At 38.8% G+C, this 25650-nt stretch overlaps 1 protein-coding gene across 1 annotated transcript in view; it reads left to right on the forward strand.

Moving 5' to 3' along the window:
- Positions 1 to 25650, forward strand: part of LOC149176471 (Nucleotide-diphospho-sugar transferases superfamily protein) — a 204115-nt gene that overhangs the window by 134491 nt on the left and 43974 nt on the right. Inside the window, exons 8-9 of the mRNA XM_089419923.1 lie at positions 8958 to 9020; positions 9125 to 9221. Of these exons, the coding sequence (XP_089276049.1) occupies positions 8958 to 9020; positions 9125 to 9221 (160 nt within the window). The remainder of the gene's footprint in view (positions 1 to 8957; positions 9021 to 9124; positions 9222 to 25650) is intronic.

The raw sequence follows: 25650 nt of genomic DNA on the forward strand, positions 1-25650 counted from the left end.
CCATGCATCTTGCCGCACTATCATGCATTCAAATTTCATGGGTCACCTTGCTGTCACATTCCTAGCACTGCTGTTCCACTGTTAGTGACTGTTGCTCCTATGATTGCTTACTGTCCAATTTGTGTTTGCAGCACCACGTGACCTCGTTGCCCCGTCTTCCTTTGCTGCACCATTTGACCTTGCTGTCCCATCTTCCTTCCCTGCCAACACACCATACAAATGCTACTGTTTGTCACTTCATTATGTTAATTTGGGGTAGCATCGGATGTGCTCTAGCCACGATTTTGTGGAGAGGTTGGGGCACATGAGATCTCCAATACCCAGAAAGGGTTTGGGCAGATTCTAAACAGTTTGGGAGATATTAAAATAATTAATATTTTTAATGGAGTCCCTATGTCTAAACTTAGGGAAATTAAAATATTAATGTGAATTAATATAAAACTGTGTTAGAATGGTCCAAAAGTCATGGATCAAGCCAGATCTAATCTTAGTCGTTGATTAGGGACTTAATCTCGGCCGTTGATATGTCAACGAGAAAAGTATAAGAGGAGGCTTGAGGGTCACTTGGAGGGTACACCAGATGATCAGTGATTCTATTCTCTAGAGGAGGGTTTGCTAAGAGAGATAGAATCAGTGATCGGAGTTGCAGCTGAGGGGCAGTGAGTACAGAGAGGCAGAGATAGTGCCAGGAGATCAACGCAGGAGCCAGAGAGAGTGACGCAGTACCAGCTATGGCTCACGCAGAGGAATCCAGGAGCTACATAGTGCTTCAGACAGGCCAGCGTTGCTGACGCAAAGGGCCAGAAGGTTGACGCAAGGCTTCCTGAGGTTGACGCAGACCCATTCAGGGTGACGCAGGGCCAGCACAGGGTATAGAGAGGTTGACACAATCCAGAAAGGCTGACGCTGGGGTTTTTGGGGCAGAGAGAGGCTGACGCAGTCTAGAAAGGCTGACGCTGGGGTTTCTGGGGCAGATTGGAGCTGAGGAGCCGTCAAAGATTTTATCTGGGGTTTCATTTGGGACATTTGTCTCAGACTGAGAGGGACGACTGCCGAGGGCGTTCTTTGTTGGGTGGGCCGGTTTTGGCACCCAGATTGTACTCTGAAATTGCTTAATAAGAAAACCCTCATATAGCTACACCAATTTTCCCGCATTGGGTTCTTCTAGGGACATTGGTCCAAAAATAATGGTGTCATTTTGTGTGCTTGTTTCTGTTTCCTTTAGTTGACGATCTGTAATATGTTGAGCATGCACTAGTGTTTATTTTCAGTATTTACATTGTAAATAACTTGTTAAGTAATGGAACAAGTAGGTAGGAATAAATCAGTAAAGTGCATGGAAGGTTTCTAACTGGTAGACTTAGAAACTTCAACACATTACTGCTGTAATTTCTGGGACTGGTTAGGGCACACAACAATCCCTAATCGTCCTCAAATCTGGCCCAGAATTTCCCTTATGAAATGCAACCTACCTTAGTGTGAACAAACCTCATTTAGATGATTGCCTCTAGGGTATTCTAGGATTGTAGCTAGGGCTTCCTTGGGACTGCGGCTAGGGCTTCCTTGGGACTGCGTTTAGGGCTTCTTTAGGACCGCGTCTAGGGCTTCTTTAGCACAACGTCTAGGGCTTCTTTAGGACAACGTCTAGGGATTCTTTAGGACTAGCGTAGAGGTTCCTTCCATCGCTGAGATCTGATCTCCATTAGGGCTTCCTCTCCTAGATTTCTCTTCCATTAAAACCCAAAGTGAGTGGAGAGAAATCAAGAGTGAAGTGTGTCTGAAATGACTCTCAAGTCATTTCCTTTTATACTAAAACGTTGAGCACATGAGGGGGTTATTTGGTTGCTGGCTGACCTTGACGAATTGTCTTATAACACAAATAAATTCATAACTCCATGAATACTTATCGGAATCGGATGATCTTTAGATCAATCCTACACCTCTCGATGAGAGGGATCCAAGAAAAATATCAGCTGCCATAAATAAGATGATCCACATGGAGTTTGGCCCTAGTTGCCAATTTTAACAAGGACCATAGCATAGAGTCTAGAGAAATGTGGCTTACCATGATTGTCTTGTAGTTGTTTGGATCACGACTAGAAATCAACTTTTAGATGAGGTGAATAGTGTGGTTTGACCAAGACTATGAAAATCCCATATGGGTCACATCATTAAACACGTTGGCCAAGTGTTTATCCATAGCATGAAGACCTTGCTTGAAGAGTCATGTCTGGAACCCTTCCTTATTTGCTACTTTGCTAGTGTTCATCATCCAAACATCCTTGATATCTTGGTAGGAGAATAAGTGGCAAGAAGAGGGGGGGGGGGGCGACATAGGTGACTAGGTTTAGGGGTTGCCATTGGACATGATAAAGGGAGGAAGTATGAGAAAACATGGATTTTGGATTGGGTAGGGAAGGGGGGTGCCAAGGGAAGAAGGCGCCTTGAAGTTGTTAGGGGAGGGGATGAGGGAAGCACTCAACTCTCATCTACTATCGAAGATGAAGAGGTGCTTCTTGTGGTGGTGGTAGCAATAGGAAGCCTTAAGATAGGGGTATGAAGGATGAGTGTGAGTGAATTTGTGCTGAAGTTGACTATGGATGAGCTTACATTCGTTGTCATACCATTGGTTCATGGGACATGACCTGATTTTTAGTGAAGGTGAGGTGGATTTAGGGTAGTAGGGTAGGACTGAATAGCAACTTCCCAAATGGTGAATGAAAGATAGGTGAATTTGATAGTGGTAGAGTGAAGTTATGAGAACTGGGACTTGGGTGGAAGAATCTGGTGGAGATGGGAAGTAAAGATGTCAGGATCACTCTCATTAAAGGGAGGTTCGAGGTGCATTGGGGGGTACGGTTTAGGGGAGGAAGGGTGTTAGCTTGAAGAGAGAAAGATACAAGAGCATGGTTAGCTAAGGTGATGGAAGTCACTTAGAAATGGTGGATAAGGGGGAGTAGAACTTGACTGGACAAGACATAATCCATTACACCTGTGCCTCCACCATGAGATCCACAAGTGAAGAAGCGAGAATCCGGGATGCATGGGAGTCAGTTAGGATCAATAGCTTCCTTCAAGGATGAAGTGAACTTGTGGGAGTAGTGTATCGTCAAGTCTTGCTTAACTTATCTTCAAGGGATTGAAGAGCTTGTAGGAGTAATAGTTTGTGACGAAGATCTTGTATATAATGTTGTTGATACAATTTACAATGTTCATTTAGTCGTGCACTTTGCATATGGTTTTGATCTATTATGCCACACCCTTGATCGAGGTATATTTCGTTAGTTTTGCATTTCATGTTTTCTTGGTTCAAGTACTTGGGCCCATATTCTAGTTTATTCTCTATGTGGCTCTTCTAGGGCAAATGTTATCCTTGATGGAGTTTTGTTTCATTGTCTACTTGTATTGTTTCTTCTATTGCTTAGTGGATATTCTTCTTTTGTTGCACATATGATAGTGCACTTTGCATCTTGGGCCTTATCAATTTTAGTATGTGATGAAATCATCTTTGATCCCATCACATTTGGAGATGTTCTTTATGTTCCATGAGTTAATGGTTTGATAGTGGATACTTCATCTTTATTATGATGCTATATCTCAGTGTCTGGTTCATAGAGACATTAGTGGGTGTAGAAATATTTCCTATTAAGAGAATTCAAAAATTTCACCTCTTAGCCAGAGGCTACTTGGATCTCAACCTTTTGAATTTCAGCCTTAGGGGTGCTGTGAAATATGAACAAAAAAAGCAGGAACAATGGACAATGTTTCAATTCTTAACAACCCTGATCATCTAGGCAATTCGAGAGAATATATGCCAGTGTGTTTCAATAAGTTTCAGTCCTCCAGGGCAATCTTATCAAGCATAAACCAGATCTGAAACTCTTATGGCAGCTGTAAACACAAGTGTAAAGCTACCCTTATATTCTTCAATTATAATGTTAAATTATTTAACACATTCATCCTTATGTCAAATCAGCAAGACATATAGAGCTACAAATTTCAAAATATGAAGAATATAGATGGCTGAAAATTGAACCTGCAATTTACACAAGTATTGGATTGTTGGAGACTTCATTAATATACATAAAAATGAAATTCATGTACATACCATAGCCTTATCACAAGACTAGTACAATATTTTAACTTTTCAAAACCATAACGAGGTAAAACCATGAAAAATTAGCTCACACCAAGGATATCCAACAAACATGCATCACAGAAGCATGTCCTCCAAGGTAAGGTGTCTCCTCTTCTTCTTGACTTCAGCATATACAACCTCTACTTTCAACTCAAAATCATAACTTGCAATTATCTAAGAGATGAAACCCTAATCCCTAGTTTTCAAGGTGCTTCAACAAGCTCAAGAAACCTTGGTGACTCTAGTAGAGAGAAGTTAGGTACGCGAGATCATCTAAGAGAGAGAAGCGGTGCGCTCCTCTTGATCACATCTCTAACACAAGAGTGATAAGAAGAATGAGCAATCAGTGAATGAGCAAAGGACTTACTTCTTCCGCTATATAGATGAGACCTTAGAGGTAAGAGCGGAGAACAATACATATGTGGGGCAATACCTTTACAAGGAACCCACAATAACACATGTAGGTTCACAAAGGTGAAGTGCCACTCTCTGAGGGTATAGATGTCAAGCTCGACAGTGAAGTCTTCCACGAGCAAGGCTCCAAATACATGGGTGCTCCACGAGGTGCGTTTGCTCCTCCTACAAGCCTCCAAAAACTCCATCAATCTTCCTGAGCCATCTACTCCACTAGGTCTATTCTCCTTGCATGAACATTGTCGCAAACCAAGCATCCCAAGCACCTTCAATCCTCCCTGGAAGCATTCAAGCTACCCTGTGCTATCTAGGTCTCAATGTCCTCCTTCGGGATGCAAAACACTCCTCCAAGTAGGGCATTCTCCAAGCAAGCAACCATCTCCATGTGACCATCATGAAAGACATTACCCAAATTGTTAGGAGATCTCCAATGTCTTGGGAGAGAATACCAGGCAAGCTGAAGCGAACAAAGTTCCTTCTTAAAATTAATTACTCCAAAACACTTGGAATATCAAATTTTCCATTAAGGATATAAATATTATATTAAATATGTGAATAAGAATAAGAATGATAATGATTTTCAATGAGAACAAGAGGCTTGCTTATATATCACGCAAGCGTCTCTTCATGAAGAGTCATGTCCTATTAGACATGCCTCTTCAACCTAATTATTAGCTTAACTTAACTATTATTTATGATTATTATCTTTTACATTATATTTATATTATTTATATATTTTATTCATTACATTGCCTCCTTCCTCAAAAAGCTGTGTCCTCAAAGCTTGTCGATGAAAAAAAGCTTGATCTCTTTTTCGACTTTGAAAGTCTTTCTCTCTTGGAACAGTCATCATCGTCGATACAAGCTGATATGATCTTCTTAGTGACAAACAAAATTGTCGCATTGAGAAGGGATTAGACCATCCTAGATTAATTTTCTGTATAGCATTCTGATCACTAAAACTTTGTAACGACTTGTCCTTGTAGCACTGGGTTGAGGTTACATTACTCTTTTTTGGAACATTAGTTTGTTGTTTCGGTTTTGACTGGTTCAAATATGTAGTATGGTTGATTCGTCTGTTCTCATGATTTGGATGCCGATACGGAACTTTTTTTGTTTGATTTTTCCTTACTGGGCATGTGCCAATTTTTATATTTTCTTCTGGCGAAGATGTTGAGTTTGTTATGAAACATTCATTGGGGATGTTCATCGTTTGAATTGAAACATCCACGCGCGTCTTTTCTTCAACTTGCTTGTCTTCTTCCTGAGTTGTGACATTCATTGAATCGGTATGTGTTGTTTTGTCATCAACTTGAATTCCTACATTTGATGCTTCCTTCTTGATAAGTTGTTGTACCTGGTTTTCTAGTGACTTCTTATCCTTCTTAAGTTTCTTAATTTGTGTCAGCAATTTTTCGCTATGGTTTTTAAATCGAGAAACTTCTTCATTTTTGTCAACATTGATTTTGTCAATTTCTTTTTGCATATTTTGTAATAGCTTTTTACCTTCTTGAGACATTACTTTTGAAATATCTGAGATATCTTGTGGTGTTACTGAATTTGGTTTTAGTGTAAAATCTTGGAGCATTATTTTCTTCTTCTTGTAAGAAAATGTTAAAACCTTCTTCTTTGTATTTAGAATAAAGGAACCTAGAGTTTCCATCCAAGGTAACCCCAAAACAATGTCACTATCAATGTCAATATCGTCAAAACGTAAGGTTTTCACGGTGAATTTTGAGGTAAAAGTATAATCTCCAATATGTAGGTGTAATTTGCTTATATTGTATTGTTTGCCAAAAATATTTGTTTCAACTATATTTGATTCAGGAATCACCAATTGGTTAGCACATTTAGGACTAACATAATTACAGATAGAGATTATGATGTCCCTTCGTGCGAGCGATCCGTTGATTTGAAATAATGTATCAACATATTTACCAAAGGTTTCAGGAAACCTTTCATCTCTCATTTTTGGACTACACTCAATTTCTTTATCGGTTGACTCCATTTTTACTTCTCTAAGATGAACTTGGGATTTTTTTCTTTTTCTTTTATATATAATATTTTTTTAACTCTCTTTTTATTTTAATCTATAAAATATATTTCCACTTCTCTCTTATAAAAATCTAATTTGGATGAGTCGTGACTAATTTGGATGAGACGTGACTCTTGGTACAGTCACAACCTTTAGATTTGAACGATTAAAATTATTTAGATCACACCTTTTTTCTCCAATGTTATCAAAATATCTTTTACTTTTAAAATACCATGGGCTATTACCATGGGTTGTTTTTAAAACCTCCGTTAAAATGTTCTCCATGTAAAAAGTAAAATGTATTCCTTTTCTTTTTCTTTTAACTTTCTAAAATACCATTCTTTTTCTTTTAACTTTCTAAAATACCATGGGCAATTACCATGGGTTTTTCTTAAAACCGTGGCTTCTCCACGTAAAAAGTTTTAAATATACTTGAAAAGATTCCCGCTTATCTTTATTATGCACTTTTATCAATAATGTAAAACCCTTTTATATATATATATATATATATATATATATATATATATATATCTATATGAAAAGATTCCCGCTTATCTTTATTATGCACTTTTATCAATAATGTAAAACCCTTATATATATATATATAATTTTTTTTTTTTTTCACTTTCTTTTTTCTTCAGAATATATTATTTCCTTTCCTCTTTTTTTTTATATACCCTTCTTCTTTATTTTTTATTAATTTTTTTTTAAAATAATGGCCAAACACCTAAAAAATGGAGAATCTCCCAATATGTAGCGAAACACTTCAATTATGACAGCAACGGAGTTGATGATAGGTTGATAGCCAAAGGCCTGGTGATCAGCCAACGTGGCTCTGATACCACATGAAGCGAACAAAGTTCCTTTTAAAATTAATTACTCCAAAACACTTGGAATATCAAATTATCCATTAAGGATATAAATATTATATTAAATATGTGAATAAGAATAAGAATGATAATGATAATGATTTACAATGAGAACAAGAGGCTTGCTTATATATCACGCAAGCGTCTCTTCATGAAGAGTCATGTCCTATTAGACATGCCTCTTCAACCTAATTATTAGCTTAACTTAACTATTATTTATGATTATTATCTTTTACATTATATTTATATTATTTATATATTTTATTCGTTACACAAGCTTTGAAGTAAGTTCAACCAATCTTTGAGTAAGCCATCTCCTATGTGCAAATCCATCATGGACATTATCTCGTGTATATCCATCAGATAGGTTATTTTACATTAAATGCAATTAAATTTTCACCCAGGATTGGGATATTCTTTGTGCTTTAGAGGCATTGGCATTTTCTATATAATACAAACCTACCGTTCATGTTTCCATTATTTGTTAATTGTACATAAATCAGCTAGCAGTAAGTTATTTATGTAGGAAATAAATGTTATATCATTTTTAATCATCCCTTTTTATGAATCAAAATATTGACAGTGGATGGTTGATGTTCTGAAAATAACAAAAGATTATATAATTAATACAAAGTAAAAAAATGTGAAAAAAATTGTCTTAATATTTAATTTTTGTTTGTCATGAAAGTCAGACAATTAGGAGATCACTACCTTAGTATTTCTTTTAACAAGGAAAATCTGGAAAACCATTTGAATTTTCTCTATGATCTACTTATGGTAAACGGGGTAAAGTGTCAGTGTTGATTATGATGTCTAACTTTGCGGGATTTGAAGAGCGTTGAACGTGTGACTTTCCGTACATATTGGAGGAGAGACTCATGTCTGGCTTAGCACCACTTGAGCTAACACTTGGTGCTTTTAAATGCTTGGAATATCTCATCTTGACCTCAAGCACTGAAGTGAGAGTGAGATTGCTGGTACCTTTCCAACCCTAGTCAGCCAACAAGGGAAAGCATGTTATAACTTATAAGTAGGATTTGAACTTAGGTGGGGAGGATAACAACTTCTCCTCCTAACCAGCCAAACTAGACCCAATTGGCTTAAGCAACTACATTACTTAGTATACAGTATAAAATATGGAAAATATAAATGAATGTTAGGATATTTTTGGAATGATTTTGATTGGTAAAAGATGGTTAAGCTAACAGGAGGTATTACTATCGATTCAAATTTTATTAACAAAATTGTGATTTTCTCAAAAGGTTTTGTTATTAATTTTTGTAGGAGTTTATCGTAAGGGGTTTGGGGGAATGGGAGGGAAGGCAGTAAATTCTTAGCATGGGGGAATATCTAGAAGCTCATGAATGGACGTGTTATGGTCTTTACTGGTTGAAATTGATCAAATTCTGCTTTGACATGCTTTGTCAATGTTGATTGTTTTGACATGTCTCCCCAAACTCTAGTGGAAACAAATGCTAATGTAATTTCTTTTGTTTTACAGCCTTGTTCAATGGGTTTCGCCACTGGTGGAAGAACATTCTTTCTCTGGGGTGGATGTATGATGGTAATTTTACCTTCAAGTGTTTCTCAGCTTATTATCCATTTCAGATTTCCAGTTTCATGGTCTGAGACCTTAACTGACATTCCTTGGCTTTGCTTGTGCTTTAGATGCATGCAGATGATTTTAGGAAAAATCGGTATGGCTTAGTGACAGGGCTTCGGAATGGGGGCTATTCTGACGATATGACACTTGCTGCTGTTGCTGGTATTATGTGATGCAGCTGACTATGACTTTGTTTTATTTTTTCTATAAATATTTTCTCCGCATTGTTGTGTGCAGCAGTCACCCCATTTTTGTAAATAATTGGGTCTGAAGATATAAGCCACTTTTATAAATACCAAAGTCAATATCTAAATTGTGTGCAATGTTGATTTTCTAGGAGAAATCTGATCTTCTATTCTGATAATTACTTCCAATGATTTCTTTAATCAAGTTCACTTACGTCATATACATCATTAAGCAATTATACATAGAAAATCTCAACATTAATGCAATAATGACAGTAGGATCATAAAGAGAGCCCAACATGAGACAAAATTTTACCCTGGGAAAACCCAAACTTGGGTAAAACCCAACAATCTTTTCTTAGGAGAAATTCTTCAATTCAACAGAAGGTACAATATGTTTTTCCAGTCAAATTAGGTCAAACTGATCACAGAATCCAAATAGGTCAAACCTGGTGAAACAGAGAAATTCGGTCTTCTGCCTCAGCTAGTCAACTCTGGTCAACCAGGCCGAAATTCAACCTCCTGCAACTGCCTCAGGAATTCTGTCAACTGTGGTCAAACTGATCAGAAAGTTAGAAACAAGCCCAGAAAATTTGGTCAAACAGTCAACTGCTGCGGCCACGTGTGAGAAAAAATACTGGTCAACGCTGGTCGAATACTTAGACAAATTCAGCTGCCACAGAAAGGTAATCTTTCTCAGGATACTCAGCCTCTTCTTCAGTCCTTGCACGCGTGAGACAGATAGAATGATTTATATGAGTGAGTGAATTGGTATCCAAGTGATGAGTTCGAGTGCCTTTATATATTGATTGAGGGTGCCCGAATTGGTGTGTCTTTATGGCTGAGCTGAGCTGATCTTTTGCTGGGCCGACTTGAGTTTTGGAGGCATATTAAATTCAAAATTTAAATTTTTAATTTCTTCCTTTTAACTTCAGTAGCTGGGAATACCGACTGTAGCTACCCCAAAAATCAACATGCAAAGCGTGGGATGAAATGCAACAGTTACAAAGATATAGCGATCTATTAGTTTTTCAATCATTTAGATAGAAAGTTATCATTACTTAGCTTTGACTATTATCTGAACAGTGAACACTTTCAATTTACAATTCCAATAAATAATCTAACCTCAGCAACACTTATGAAAATTGGAAAAATTAAATAGAAGGCTAGCTTAGAGGATAAATTGATGGATAAGCTTATCAAAGCTAAGTTGTCTTGAAACTCAAAATACCACATAAATGATTCTCTTATATTGGATTGTGAACTTGAGAAGTTGAGCTTCAGATAGGTAAACATGATATTTGGAGTTAAAATGCATTTTTCAATCTTAACAATGTATGGTGCGAGCTGAGACTCATAACATAATTGTTTTGGTTTTAACAAGGTGAAAAACAAGTTTTTAAATCTCCTCTTTACTGGATCAGTGGATTGGGTTCTGGTGGGTTTTGTGATCCACATAAAGTCACTTGATGTAATTTTTGTAGGCTTTTCATTTTATAACCAAATGGTTATATCTGGCAACTGAGGTCTTTGGTGCAGATAGGTGGGTGTGCACCTGCTACTGACCCAGTTACAAAAATGTCACAGTCAGAGACTCTTGTCGTCCTTGCTCGGGGAAGCAATTCCGTGCTGTGCACCTAAGTTTTATTGATTTTGTTTAATATAAATTTGTCAGTCTTTGCAAATCTGTTTCTGCCTATGGACAGTGGCTTATAGCACCAGGAGACATCCTTTAGAAAGTTATTAATTACCCACAAATTATATTCTTTTGAGAGAATCTACTAATGAATTTAGTCTTTAGACTAATTGATTAGCAAGCAGTACTTGCCATCTTTAACCATATCTAATTGGAATTATTTTATTCAATTTTCTATCAGTTTCCTTTTATGCTATATCAAAAAGAGACAGCCAAACAATAAGAGACACAAGATTACCCTGGGAAAACCCAACCTTGGGAAAACCCCAGCCAACTTTTTTTCTAAGGAGAATTTCGGTCCTTCTACTTCTGGTCAACTTCCTTAGAGAAATTCGGTCAAGCTGTGCAAGAATGAGCTCGATCAACGCTGGTCAAAGGCAGCTTCAGTTCTGGTCAAACTTTCTTTCTTCCTTTATGTTGACTTCGCACATGTGTATGAGAGATGTTGTTGTTCTTGTGAGTGATCCGAATTCTTCCAAGTGAGGAGGTCGAATTGTCTTATTTAGTGTTGTGGGGGAGCGCCCCCCCCCCGCTCCCACTCCCAATCCGCGCTTCGGGTGGGAGCGCGCTCCTGGAATTTTTTTTTTTGGTCCCTGCCTATTGCCGGAGCGAAGTAGGGAGCGATTGCTCCCGTCGCTCCGGGAGCGTTTTTTATAGCCTGGGAGCGGTCGGGGAGTGATTGTTCCCAACTACTCCTGGGCTATAAAAACTGCTCTCGGCGGGTGAGCGACAAAAAAATTCACGCGCGGAAAAAATAAAGCCAGTGGAAAAAATTAAAACGTCGCTGGTTTGGGGGGAAAAGGGAGGGGAGGGAGGGAGGGAATATAAGTAAATCCTCCCTCCAATCAATTTCATTATTTTAGAAGAGAGTGAGAGTGAGAGCAAGAGGAGAGTAAGAGAGGGTGAGGAGCAAGAGAGAGTGAGGGGCAAGAGAGAGCAAGTGAGAGTGAGAGCAAGGAGCAAGGTGCAAGGAGAGAGCAAGTGCCAAGGAGCAAGGAGCAAGAGAAAGCAAGGAGGGGAGATTGGAGGCCAAAGAGGTAGGTTCTAGCAATTTTTTTTTAATGTTCATGAATCATTACTAAATAAATAAATAAATTCTTTTCTCTCATTCTCATTCCCATTCCATTTTGTTTGCAGATTCAAACATTATGTTTATATTTCTTGGCATTTTCTTCTTCTTGGTTCCTTTTTGAGTTATTATGGTTTTGGAGAGTAGAAAAAGGAGGGTTGAAAATGAAGAAGGGGATGAAGAAGGGGGTCATAGTGGATTTGATGAAAACCCCAGTGAGGAGGAGCTGGAGGAGAGTGAACATGAGTCAGCTCAAAAAACTAAACAAGACCAAACTCCATTGTGGAAATATGTTAATAGGCTTGAAGCAAGGAAAGAGGGTGGAGCCACTAAATTTCATTGCCACCATTGCAACAATAATTACACAGGTTCATACACCCATGCCAGAAAGATCCTTTGCGGGAAAAGGCCATGGGATGGAGATAAACAAATAGGAATCAAAACTTGTTTTGGTGTGTCAGCAGCAGATAGAGCCAAATACTTAAGGGAAGAGGAGGAAGCCCAATACAAATCTAAAAAATCAGAGGGTTTCTTTGAACCAAGCTCACAATCACATGCACAAAGAACTCCTTCAGCATCCTCCCAAGGCAGTGGATATGGAGGCACAGGGTCACCAAGTTGAAGGCGTAGAAGCATATCAGATTTCCTTGATGAAGGGTGTAGGAATGATGTGGATTCAAAAGTTTACAGGTTTCTCTATGCATGTGGGATACCATTCAATGTTCTTCGCTCACCTTATTGGCACGAAATGGTTTCTGCCATAAATGATGCCCCTAAAGGATACAAGAGCCCTGGGTGTGACAAGGCAAGAACCGTTGGACTTGATAATGAAAAAGCAAAAATATCACATTCTTTGAATAGAATGACAAGTTCTTGGACTGACCATGGGTGTCCATTATATCTGATGGATGGACAAATGTAAAAGGCAAGCCATTGATAAATGTTCTTACTGTGTCTGTTAGTGGTGCCATCTTTCTTTCAGCATATGATTACTCAGACAAGTTCAAGACCGGCATCAACGTTGCAGAACCATTACTTGAAACAATTGAGCATATTGGGCCATATAATGTCATCCAAGTCATCATTGATAATGCTTCTAATTGTAGGGCAATGGGAGCAATTATTGAGGATAAATACCCCAACATATTTTGGTCTGGGTGTTTGGTTCACATAATGAACCTTTTGATGCATGATATTGTTAAGAAGAAAAACGAACAATACAAATGGATTGGTGATTTGTATAAGAGAGGCAAAGAAATGATAGAAGTTATTACAAATCATAGCAATACCCATGGCCTTTTCCGCAGTCACTCAAGATTGGAGTTGTTGAAGATTGCGAGGACTAGATTTGGTAGCTATTACCTCATCTTCAGGCGCCTTTTGAAGGTAAGAGAGTCATTGGCTAGCATGGTATCAAGTCCACACTGGAAGGTATTAAAGGAAAGGGGCTACAAATGCAACTGACAGGCAAGGTTTTGAATAGGTGGAGGAGGCCGCTCTTGATGGTATGTTTTGGGCACGTGTGAGGCAAGTATTGGGTTTCACCAAGCCCATTTATCACATGATTCGGTTTGCAGATATAGATAAACCAGTGATTGGCGAGGTGTATGAGTAGATGGATACTATGTTGGGGCAAATAAAAGATATTGTTCATAACAATGATCCCAACTTGTATAAACTGATTCATGATTGTGTGTGTATACGGTGGGATAAACTTAATGTTCCACTACATTGCTTGGCGTATATCCTTATGCCAAAATACTACTTTGCATCTTGGTTGGGCCAACGTGCACTGTAAGGGTCAAACCCCATATAGAAGAAGAGGTATCTACAGGATATTTGCAAGCATTAGAAAAGTTGATACCTGACAGGGAGGATGTGCTAGTGTACGTCTTGAATTAGGTAGATACTTCAGTTGCACTGGTTTGTTTGGTACCTTTCATGCAATGGAAGATAGAAACAGATTTGATGCTCTCACATGGTGGGAATCATATGGCAGCCAGGTACTTTTGCCAAAAGTGGCAAAAAAAGTTCTCTCACAGGTTGTAAATACTTCTTCTGCAGAGAGGTGTTGGAGCACCTACAACGTCATACATAATGTGAAAAGAAACAGACTCAATGAAAACCAGGCAGAAAGCTTGGTTTATGTGCACTACAACTTGAGGTTGTTGAGTCATTACTGTGATCGGGCTTATGAGGATCCAACATATAAAATTTGGGACAACCAACCAGAGGATGATAATTTGGAGGATGGCACTATACATCTTGAAGAATTGGAAGCAGAACTTATGAGAGAGGAAGATGAAGCAATAACCATGCCACCTCCACCATCCAGTAGCAGTGCTCGAGTTCCGAGTCTTGTTCCAGGGCATGTGCCTTCTGGTTCTAGTCGTCGGTCTGTGCGGGAGGAGACTCCTAGAAGACCACCATGACCTGCTCATACATTAGACACTTCTCGTGGCAAGGGCCACATGTAGTAGATAATAGATTTACAATTTACTTGTCTTTTCTAGTTTCTATTAGTTTTCATAACTATTGAGTCTTGACTCTTTCATAGCATAATGATATTTTTTGTAAACAATAAATGATTGTGACAAGTTTAAGTTTGAATTTTGAAGTTGGCAATTATAACTCATTGGTAATGATTCTGAATTATGAATATGATGCTTCGTGAAAGTTGTTTCATTTCATTTCATAATTCATTTTATAACATTTCATTTCATGTTAGATATTATTTCTTGTAATGGTTAAACTTAGCTTACAAGTACAACTTTGGTGATCAATGATGATAAATGTTATATATTGAATTTTTAATTTTAAAAGCTTGAAGTTGAAACTTTAAGATTGATGAATCATGATTCATGAGACTCAATATGTTGTATGTTACTAACTTGCGGATGTGGTTGATGAAAATTATAACTTCTAGATGATTGATGTTATATGGTTCAATGATCAATCTATGTTTTTTTTTTTTGGTTGGTTTTTATATCTAATTCATCATTCTATATGTTTTTGTTGACATATATGTATCAAAATATAAAAAATATATTATATAAAAATCACTCCAGGATTCGCTCCCAAACCGGGAGCTTTTGAAAATGTTTTTCCCGCACCTGTTTTCGCTCCCGCTCCCCGCTTTCGCTCCCGCTCTCAAGTAACACTGGTTTTATTTATAGTGGTCAAATAGATGGGTTTGACCAAGGGTCACACCCATTCACAAGGTGGGACTGACTTGACTTTTTGGGGCCTACATGAAGGCCAAAAATAATAATAATTATTTTTCATATTGACGGAGAATCCGTGGGTTATTGGGTATCCCATAGGGTAGGGCCGGGTCCGGGTTTAGTGGTATTGTTGAGTGAACCTTAGCGATCGATCCAAAGGAACATCTCTATCTCTTACTACTTCACTTAGCTAACGAACTAAGAAAATGAGAATCCTACCGGTTGTCACCATTAATATTTTCTTTTTGTTGATTTGGAAGGCTCCTTGGCATGCGGGAATACCTCCCAATGCTACAAAAATCAACACTCCCTCTTAGCGAGGGAGGTATTCTCCTGCAACAGATTTCCCTTTAGCTGGGAATTCTCCTTCATAAGAAAAGTTTCATGAGCTTGTCATAATGATGCATGTCCTTTTGATTAACATAAATATCCAGGGTGGGCCAAGTTCCTTTATGGCTCCTCAGGCAAATATATCAAATTCTTTGGTCATGACCTTAGCCTAGGCATCAAATTTTACTATTTTTAAAGAGGATTTGCTTTTGAACGATTTCCAAATTATCATCCTTTGGGTGGTTGTCCCAAATTTTATATGTTGGATCCTCAAATTTTACTATTTTTAAAGAGTATTTGCTGTTCCAGAGGTTGAGCCAGATGATTTCAGAGTCCTTTGTGATGTACCCGTATTCTTCTGGTATTTAAAGGTGAATCTCATCTATCTCCTTTGGTTGAAATAACCAAGTCTTTCTAGCTTCTAAGGAGAAGATCTGTCCAATATTATAGTTTCCCTGGAACATTCACTTTTGGTCGACCTATCCAAGTCCTTTTGGCTTCAAAAGTGAATGTATACATCTTTTCTTGGTCAAAATCCTTTATGACCCAGCCAAAAATCCTTTTTGGCTTCCTCATCATTCCTTTTAATGAGGGAGACATCTAGCATCACACTAAGCTCAAATTTGTCCACAATCTATTCATTCATGAATATACTAGGGCTCAATTGTTCCTTTCTTCATCATGTCTCGAATGAAGTGATCTGGTCATTGCCTTGTGCAAAGACTCACTTCATTTCCTGAGATATATCCAATATACATCATAAGTACTAGTGTACAATATATGTATATTGACTTGAGATGTTGAAATTCAGATATTTGGTCCATGAATACGGACTTGTAGTTCATCAAAAAGCTAGACAAAATCCTTCATCTTGAGGTCTTCCTTGTGGTGATCTTGGTTGCTCCCTCTGTCACGAAAAACCTCTGTTTTGAAAAATGGCCGGTTCGAAACCGACTTGGCCAAGTTGGTCCGAGTCATGCCCCCACTGGGTCGACTTGGCCTTCAAACCGGAATGGCCTGCCGGTTTATTATTGAGCCGGCCGAGTTGTCTAACGACTCGGCCGACTCGGTAATAACCCAGCTGGCTCGGTGACAACAGCCCGAAAAGGGCAGAACAACGCGGCTTTTTTTTGGAATTTGATTGTTGGCGACCCCAAACCCATTTCTAATCTGCCTTTAGGTTCTTTGGGGTCCATTCCCCTCTCCTAAACCCTATAAAACCCACCCAACCCCTCTCATTTCCTCACAGCAATCTCATTGCATTTGAGTGAGAATTCGAGTGAGAGTTTGTGAGGAGTTGTGGAGTTTGTCTTTGGAGCAGCAGTGAGGAGTCTTGGGCAAGCATTGTAGCGAGTGAGGAGCTTCTTGGGCAGCCATTGGAGCAACATTGAGGAGTTCGTTTGTTGGAGCAACCTTGAGGAGGTAGTTTGTGCCTAGAGATATTTTTTTTTCACTTGTAAAAATCTGTTTTTGCTTTTTATTTTTTTGTGCAAATCTGGAAATTGAAAAGTGTGTTTTTGGTGAAAGAAATGAACATTGAAGCAATGGTATTTTTTTGTTTTCATTTTCAGATTTTTGCCTTTGATTTCCAAGTGAAAAAATGGCACCTAGAGTGAAAGATGTTGCTTGGGCATATGTTGAAATGGTTGTTAGTCAAATGCATTGCAAATTTTGCCATAGAAAAATTAAGGAAGGTCCTAGGGGCATTAATAGGCTAAAACAACACTTGGCAGGGATTAGAGGCCAAATTACTTCATGTGAATCACCAAAAATTGGGGAGATTAGGAAGGATTTGTTAGCCAACTTTGAGAAGTTTAAACAAGAAAAGGCTTGACAAAAAGAATTAGAGGATGAAATTGGGAGGAAGAGGAGTATAAAAAAAACGCTGGCTACCAACCCCAATTTTGATTTTGAGGGTTCTTCCTCTATCCCTTGTATTGATGCATCCAACCCCTTCCAATATGTTCCTCCCTCTTTGGAGTCTATTCAAGAAAAGGGTAAGGGTAAAATGAAAAAGAAGGGTGATATGAATATCAAAAGTTATTTCATTGTCACACCCTCCTCTCCATTAGATGCACAGGTCCTCAAGCTAGTAGAACTTTGCAGCTCACTTTAGATGACCATTGGAAGAAAGAATTGAGGGAGATTGCTTGTGATTACATATGTAGATGGTGGTATGATGCTCATATCCCCTTCAATGCTTCTCGTTCACCATATTATGAGCCTATGTTTGATGCCATACATGCTGCTGGAAAAAGCTTCAAAGGCCCTACTATGCATGAGCTAAGGGGGTATCGTTTGCAGAAAGAAATTGCCTCCATTAATGAGTATTTGAAAGATTTCAAGGACTCATGGGCAAGAACAGGATGTACCATCATGTCAGATGGATGGACTGATCAAAGGAATCGTATCATCATAAACTTTCTTATCTTCTGCCCACAGGGAACCCAATTTCTAAACTCAGTTGATGCACCTGATAAGGTAAAAGATGGACAATTGTTGTTTCAGCTATTGGATGAGGTTGTTGAGTAAGTGGGGGTGGCTAATGTTGTTCAACTCATCACAGATAATGTATCTAACTATGTTCTTGCTAGTAAAACGTTAGAGGAAAAACACAAAACCATCTTTTGGACTCCATGTGCTGCACATTGCATAAACCTCATGCTTGAGGATATTGGCAAATTAGATTGGGTCAAAAACATTGTAGATCATGCCAAAAGCATAACAAAATTTATCTACAATCATTCATGGATTTTTAGCCTTATGAGGAGACACACAGGGGGCATAGATATTATTAGGTTTGCCATCACTAGATTTTCTACTCATTTTTTGACATTGCAATCTATGCTTTCACAACATAGAAACTTGCAAAAGATATTTTCCAGTGAAGAATGGAAGCAAAGCCAATGGTCTCACAAATAGGATGGCAAAGAATTGAAAAAGAACGGTAATGAAGAAATATTTTGGAGAAAGGCAACAAAGATTGTGAAGGTTGTTGAGCCACTGGTTAAGGTGCTGCGGTTGGTGGATGGGGAAAGATTGGCTATGGGCTTCATTTATGAGGCTATGGATCAAGCAAAGGAGCAACAAATAAAGGGGGCATAGAAGGATAAAGTGGCTAAGTATGGGCCCATTTGGGCAATCATTGATGAAATATGGAACAATCAACTCCATCGCCCTATACATGCAGCTGGGTATTTTTTGAACCAACGGTATCATTATAAAGCTCTGGCAGCAAAATCTTTGAAGGGGGAGGTTAGAGATGGATTTATTGACTGCATTGATTGCATGATCCCATTGGAGTGTGATCAGCTGGAGATACACTGACAAGGGAAGCAGATGAGCCATGCAAACAAAAATTTCAATTTTCAAATTCCTAATACTTATTTTGTTAAATCGTTTATAATTTGAAAGTTGGATATAATTTGTAATTTTGTTGAGCTAACTCATTACACTCCTATGTTTTTTGCAGCACAATGGTGGGAGGCTTTTGGTAGCCATTGTCCTGAATTGTAGAAGTTTGCAATTTGTATTTTGAATCAAACTTGTAGTGCTACTGGGTGTGAGCGCAATTGGTTTGTCTTTGAGAGGATTCACACGAAGAAGAGAACCGTTTGGATAAAAAACGGTTAAATGATCTAGTCTATGCCCAATACAACCTCCGGCTCAGATGCAACCAATTGCTAAACAAAAAACCTGATTCAGATTTGATTGTGTTGGAAGACATTGATCTAACATCAGATTGGGTAGTGAAGAGTCATCCAACAAGTCCTCCAGTTGCAGGCACTTCCTATGCTCAACTACGACAGAAGCGCATATCTCGTCTATCTCAGCTTGCAGCTGCTGCACAGCTTGCTAGTGCTACCACTTCTACAGTTGCAGTTGGAGATGATGATGAGGAGGAGCCATGGGCTGGCCTGTTTGACTCTGATCCAGAGGTTGAGCCAGATGATCTTGGCTCCTCTAGCAGTAGCCAGTAGTACTGGTCACAGTTTACTTTTGTTGTAGAGGCCATTTCTAGCCTCCTTGGTTATGTGTTTTTGTTTTGATCTCTATATCATCATCATGTATGTATTGGACAGTGCATTGGGTGCCATTTTGATATAATGGATATATTCATGAGCCTACTTTGATCATATGTTGTCTTCTATCTATATTCTAATGCTATGTTTGGAAACATGAATGAAAATCTTTAAAATTATGTTGTTGTTGTTGTTTTTTTTTTAATAAATAAATATTTAATGTATATTTTACAACGACCGAGTCATTGAAATCGAGCCGACCGAGTCAATATCGAGTCGGAGTCGGAGTCGACCCTCGGCTGAGTCGGAGTCAGAGTTTTAAAACATTGCGAAAAACAATCCTTCTACTATTCTTTTCATAAGCAAGTTCTTCGCTCCCTCTTTCACATAGGCAAGTCTTTTGTACTATTACTACTCCTTACATGAGACATCATATCAACAATGTTCCTGTAGATCTTATCATAGAAGTAGCAATTAATATTCAGTAAAAGAATTACAAAGACAAAGGGCTATTAAGAAAAGAGAATAAAATTAATCAAAGGAGAAGAATATAAGTTACTTATCCTTTGATGGAATTGGTGACCCCCTCTTGATCCTTGCTTCCTAGCTGAATTCCACCTGTGATGCAGGAGCATTCAGCTCAGAAGAATCATTGTATTTTAGTAGACATAGGGGGGTCTTGTGTTTTAAGGAAGTTGGTTTCCTAAGTGTTAAAATTAATGTAATTACTTAGGCTTTTGAGTGATTTTAATGAGAATAGGAATTAATTAAGTATTGTGAGGCATATTTGTAAATGTTCTCGAATGTTGGAGAACATGAGAGATTTAGGATAGTTGAAAGATTTGAGAATCAATTGTAAATCTTGGATTAAAAATAGGTTTCATGATTTGTGGATTAAAGAGGATCCTTAGGGATAAAGATGAGATTTTAGGATTTTGTTGAGAAGTTTATGGATCTAAACCAGGAATTGGTTATAGAATCCTTTTGTATAAATGTAAGCCAAAAAGGCAGAGAAAAAGTTAGTCAAGTTAGATAGTTAGCTGGTTAGCTAGTTAGAGGTTGTGAGTTAGAGGTTTGATTGTAAGCTTTCGGGTAGGTAGGAAATCAGAGGCCACTGATACAGAAGATCAGGGCAAGGAGAGAGTTCCTGTGTAAATACCTGTTTATTAATACAAACAACTCGATTCTGAGTTTATGTGTGTGTATGGAGTAATTCAGTTATAATCTGTGTGTGAACTAGAGTAAATTATATGTAACAGAGGTTGTAGGTGGAGTTCGAGCAGAACACGAGAAGAAGTGATATGAATGATCGTATTGGATCGCTTGAATCCATTCGAAGGATCACAGTCGAGGTTTAGGAGTGATTGTGTTAAGAGCATGCAGAGTTAAATCAAGAGGGAGTTGTGTTGCAGGACAACTAAATACTGAAACCACAGAAACACGGAGAAATGGCATAAAAACGAAGTAGAGGAAGGACAAAGAAATGAGGTGACGATGTACAGGGGTCGTTGGATCTATGAGATCAACGAACGAGGTTGAAGGCGATGGGCGACCAAGATTAAGTCACGCAACATAAAGTAAAAGAAATGAACGACAGAGGTTAAACTTAAGTGTTAGCGGAAGAGGAATCCAGAGGAGTTGTCGTAGCCGTCTGATAGGTGAATATCTATGGTCATCACGCGCCAATAGGCTTGTGCGTTAGTCAAGGAAGAAAGGCGGGTTTATAGGCGGAAGCTGTTTATCGGATGGAGAAAAAGTGGTAAGTGGTAATTCGGGTTGGTCACCCGATTCCATTTATTGACTGACACATAGCACACCGCAGGAGAGAGAAAACCACTTTATTGGGCGGGTAAACCTCGTGCAAGTGGCTCATCCAATTCACCGTTAACTGTTGGATCAAGTGCGCTTTGATCAACGGTAGAGGATCATCGATTAGGTTTGTTGATCGGGTAATCCAACAATCGTCGGATTGAAAGGTAAGATCAACAGTGGAGATTGATGCTGATAAGGCTTTGGGAAAAGCAGACCCGAGAAGTTTATCAACACGAGTTAAGTGATTTGAGTTCCGGCGGATGAATTGGTTTAAGTCGTGATACGACGCGACGACCGTTGATTTGATGGAGTGAAATCAACGGTGGAGGATGAGTGCGATAAGGGTGAGCATTGGAAAATGTGCAAAGGTCGTGGATTGGCAGAAAGGTAAAGTTAAGTGAGTTATGTGTATTTGTATTATACTAGAGTTATAATAGAAATAAAAGAATTAAATGTACTTTGGGTTAAGTCGAATTTAACCAAAGTCCTAGACCATGGTTTGGGTTGATAGGAGCGGGTAATAAAAATTAACCAAAGTTGTTATGAAGGTTGAAGGGTTGAGTTATAAGGTTCCGCTCAAAAGCATTAATTGAGGGTCAGACTTGGATGGTCAAAATTAATGTTTCCGTATAGATTTAATTAAAAGCCTAAACATTTATTTGTGAAGGTTTTCACCATGGATAAGGGGTGATTAATTCCTGGGAGGGGTGATTAATTTTATTTGCATAATGTGGGTATTGTCGGCTTTGCCATCATCAACCTGCAATCTCATCTTTAAAATCAATCAACATTGTTTCTTGTAAGACTTGTAAAGGTCTAGGTTTTCTGCACTCCCTAGATCTTCCAATGACATTCAGTGTTCCAAGTCTTATACTAGGGTTTTATCCTTTAGATCCTGGGGTTTACAATAGGGTGCCCTTTGCCTCCAATGTTATTGATGATCTCAATCCATGTCATGATCCTGGGCGTTTATCAGTGTATTTTGAGCAACAATATAGTTATTGTTTTTCTCCCTTTTGCAGGAAAATCCTTCTTCCTACTATATAAATTTGTACTTTATTCCCATAAGTCTTGTAATGGTAGTCTTCTCGAAGGTCTTCCTTTATAGGAAGGGTTTACAGTTATAAAGAAAGTAACAAGGCTCTATATAAAAAAATAAAATAATAAGAAACTTGAATAGAACAAAAAATATTATCTCTTGATTGAAAGAATCCTTTGACTTCTTTTGAGGTGGTTGGTTATCTTTATCCTTGACATCAGCTACTAATGTATGCTTCTTTTGGATCATCAATACCAAGTCATCCTTATGTTATCAAATAGATGCATGGCACCAACTTTACGTGCATCAACAGTCTAGGTATTGCTCTAGGGTTTCCTAGGACTTTCACATCAAAAACAATTTTTTCTACTTCAGCAAACTTGTCATGTGCAAGTTTACTTTGCTATGTCATGGAATGAATCATTGTCCTTTGAAAAGAATTTGTTATAGAGCCATCACAAGATTCCATCACTCCATCCTTTTGAAAGTTATTGACCACCTATGAATCATAATCAACTTTTCAACATCCCACAAGCTAACATCATAAACCACATTATTCTCATTAACGATGCTTTTGAGCCTCATCATCTGTCCTTATGCCTTAGTATGCTTGAAAAAATGACCTCAGATCTCGCTCAACAAAAGAAAGCTTCATACAAATGACAAAAGTAATCAACCAAAATGATGAACCTTGAAATTCTTCAACAAAAAAATGATCAAGTCTGCAAATTGGTCTTCTTCTTCTTTAGATATTTAATGAGTTCATGCTTCAGACTCCTCTAAATTAGTTGCTACCTCAGATCACCCGAAATTCCTTTATCCCATTCTCAGGCAGCAATAACATTTATGTACCCAAAACCATTATTAGTAGATTCTAATGGAAATCTTCCTTGTAGCCCTTTAATGGCTTGTCTTAGTGTTAAGTTATGGTAGTTCTATGCTTATAATAGTTTACTTCTTTTCCTTATTATATTCCATAGATTAGCAATCACATGTACATAAAGTAAAGTGCATATAGAACATTAAACGATCGACAGAAAACAAGCCAAGACAAGAGACACAAGATGTGGTGGCTAGCCAGGGACAAACCCCACAATGTGTGGGGAAACCCTTTGATCAAATGTTCTTTTATCTTCAATAATTCAGCAGAGAGAAATAATACAATAAATCTGATTCATATCAACAGTAGCAAACCCTAGATCGGTAGCATTAGCATTAGCGGCTTCATCATCAAACTAGGGCAGACGATATCTCATAAACCCACTGTCGGATCAGCTTGATTCCACCACCAAAAGTTGCGGCTTCTAGAGGAGGTTCAAATGAACCTACAATGCAGTTCAGATGAGGAGATCTTCTAGTCCACGTAGGTCAGTCTTTACTTTTGCAGTTGCAGCCTCAGTTTCGGAAGCTTCCAGCTTCAAACTAGGGTAGTCGATATCTTGCAAACTGTCCGTCAGATTGACTTGATTCCACCACCAAAATTTGCGGCTTTCAGAGGAGGTTTAGATGAACCTACATCGCAGTTCAGATGAGGAGATCTTCTAGTCCACGCAGGTCAATCTTTACTTTTGCAGTTGCAGCTTCAGTTTCGGCAGCTTCCGGCTTCAAATGTCTGAGGGAGAGACCCTTTTATGCGCAGTAGAGAAGAGACTCTTTTCTGCTCAGTAGAGCGAGAGAGATGTGATGAGATGAGTGAGTCCAAATGAGGAAAAGTCCTCCTGTATTTATACATAACGTTGGTGTTTGAATAGATGCGACTGTTGGGCTTCTAAGCCTACATGAATTGTAGGTCGGCTTGATAATAATTCCATAATCAAAATAAATTCATATCTCCATGAATACTTATCGGAATCGAATGATCTTTATATTAATCCTACACCTCTCGGCGAGAGGAATCTAATAAAAATATTATCAGCCATGAATAAGATGACCCACATGAAGTTTTGCCCTAGTTGCCAATTTTGACACTCCCTCTCAACTAGGGAGAACTTCATCTGCAATCTGTCTATTAGTCGTTACTATTCATCCATCAAATGCACTGCCCTGTACAGCCTGACCCTTGCCTTGCTCTGCTCTATTCTGCTTGTTCTGCTTTGACTTGTTCTACCCTGTATTGATCTGTACGACTCTGCTCTGTTATGCGCTGCTTTGCTTTGTTCTATTCTGCTCTACGTTTGTCCGAATTATGAAGACGAAGAAATAATCGAGGATGTATCATACTGACTCAAACTCAGTCTCAGAGTATGTATGACTGGTCCCAAACCAGTCTCAACCAACCTGAAGTCAGCGTCATAGTGAGTACAACTCCACTGGTCCCAGACCAGTATCATCCTCCATTGACTCAAGGTCAGTCTCAGAGTGCGTACCACTGGTCCCAGACTAGTCTCAACCGACCCGAAGTCAGCTTCATAGTAAGCACCACTCCTACCACTGGTCCCAGACCAGTATTGCAGTCTCAGAGAGTGTACCACTGGTCCCAGACCAGTCTTAATTGACCCAAAGTCAGCGTCATAGTATGTACCACTCCCACTGGTCCTAGACCAGTACTGCACTGACACGAAGTCAATCTCAGAGTATGTACCACTGGTCCCAAACCAGTCTCAACCGACTTGAAGTCAGTGTCATAGTATGGTACAACTCCTACCACTGGTCCTAGACTAGTATCATTGATCCCAGATCAATGGAGGTCATCCTAGCGTAGGGAGTATGGTAGATACAACGATGCGTCCATCGGTACTACTATGGTCCCTAACTTCATTTTCCTGCTCATTGATCAGATGAGAGGTACTTCCCATGAGTCCCATACTGCATGGGTAGGATGCCTTGACAGGAGAACTAATTAATCCTGTCCTCACAGGAGAACACATCAATCCTGCTACAATTGCCATGGAGAACACATCAATCCAGGCCTCACAGGAGAACACATCAATACTACTACAATTGCCATGGAGAACACATCAATCCAGGCCTCACAGGAGAACACGTCAATCCTGCTACAATCGCCATGGAGAACACATCAATCCAGGCGTCACAGGAGAACACATCAATCCTGTTACAATCGCCATGGAGAACACATCAATCCAGGCCTCACAGGAGAACTAATCATCCTGGTACACAGGAGAGCGAATCATCTTGTTCCATAAGAGAGCGAATCATCTTGTCCCACAAGAGAGCGAATCATCTTGTTCCAGTGCGCACCACGAGGGGAGGGTGA

This window comes from Pinus tabuliformis, chromosome 4_1 (assembly GCF_031772625.1).
Source record: "Pinus tabuliformis cultivar Carrire ecotype Pingquan chromosome 4_1, CPIR1, whole genome shotgun sequence".
NCBI lineage: Eukaryota > Viridiplantae > Streptophyta > Pinopsida > Pinales > Pinaceae > Pinus > Pinus tabuliformis.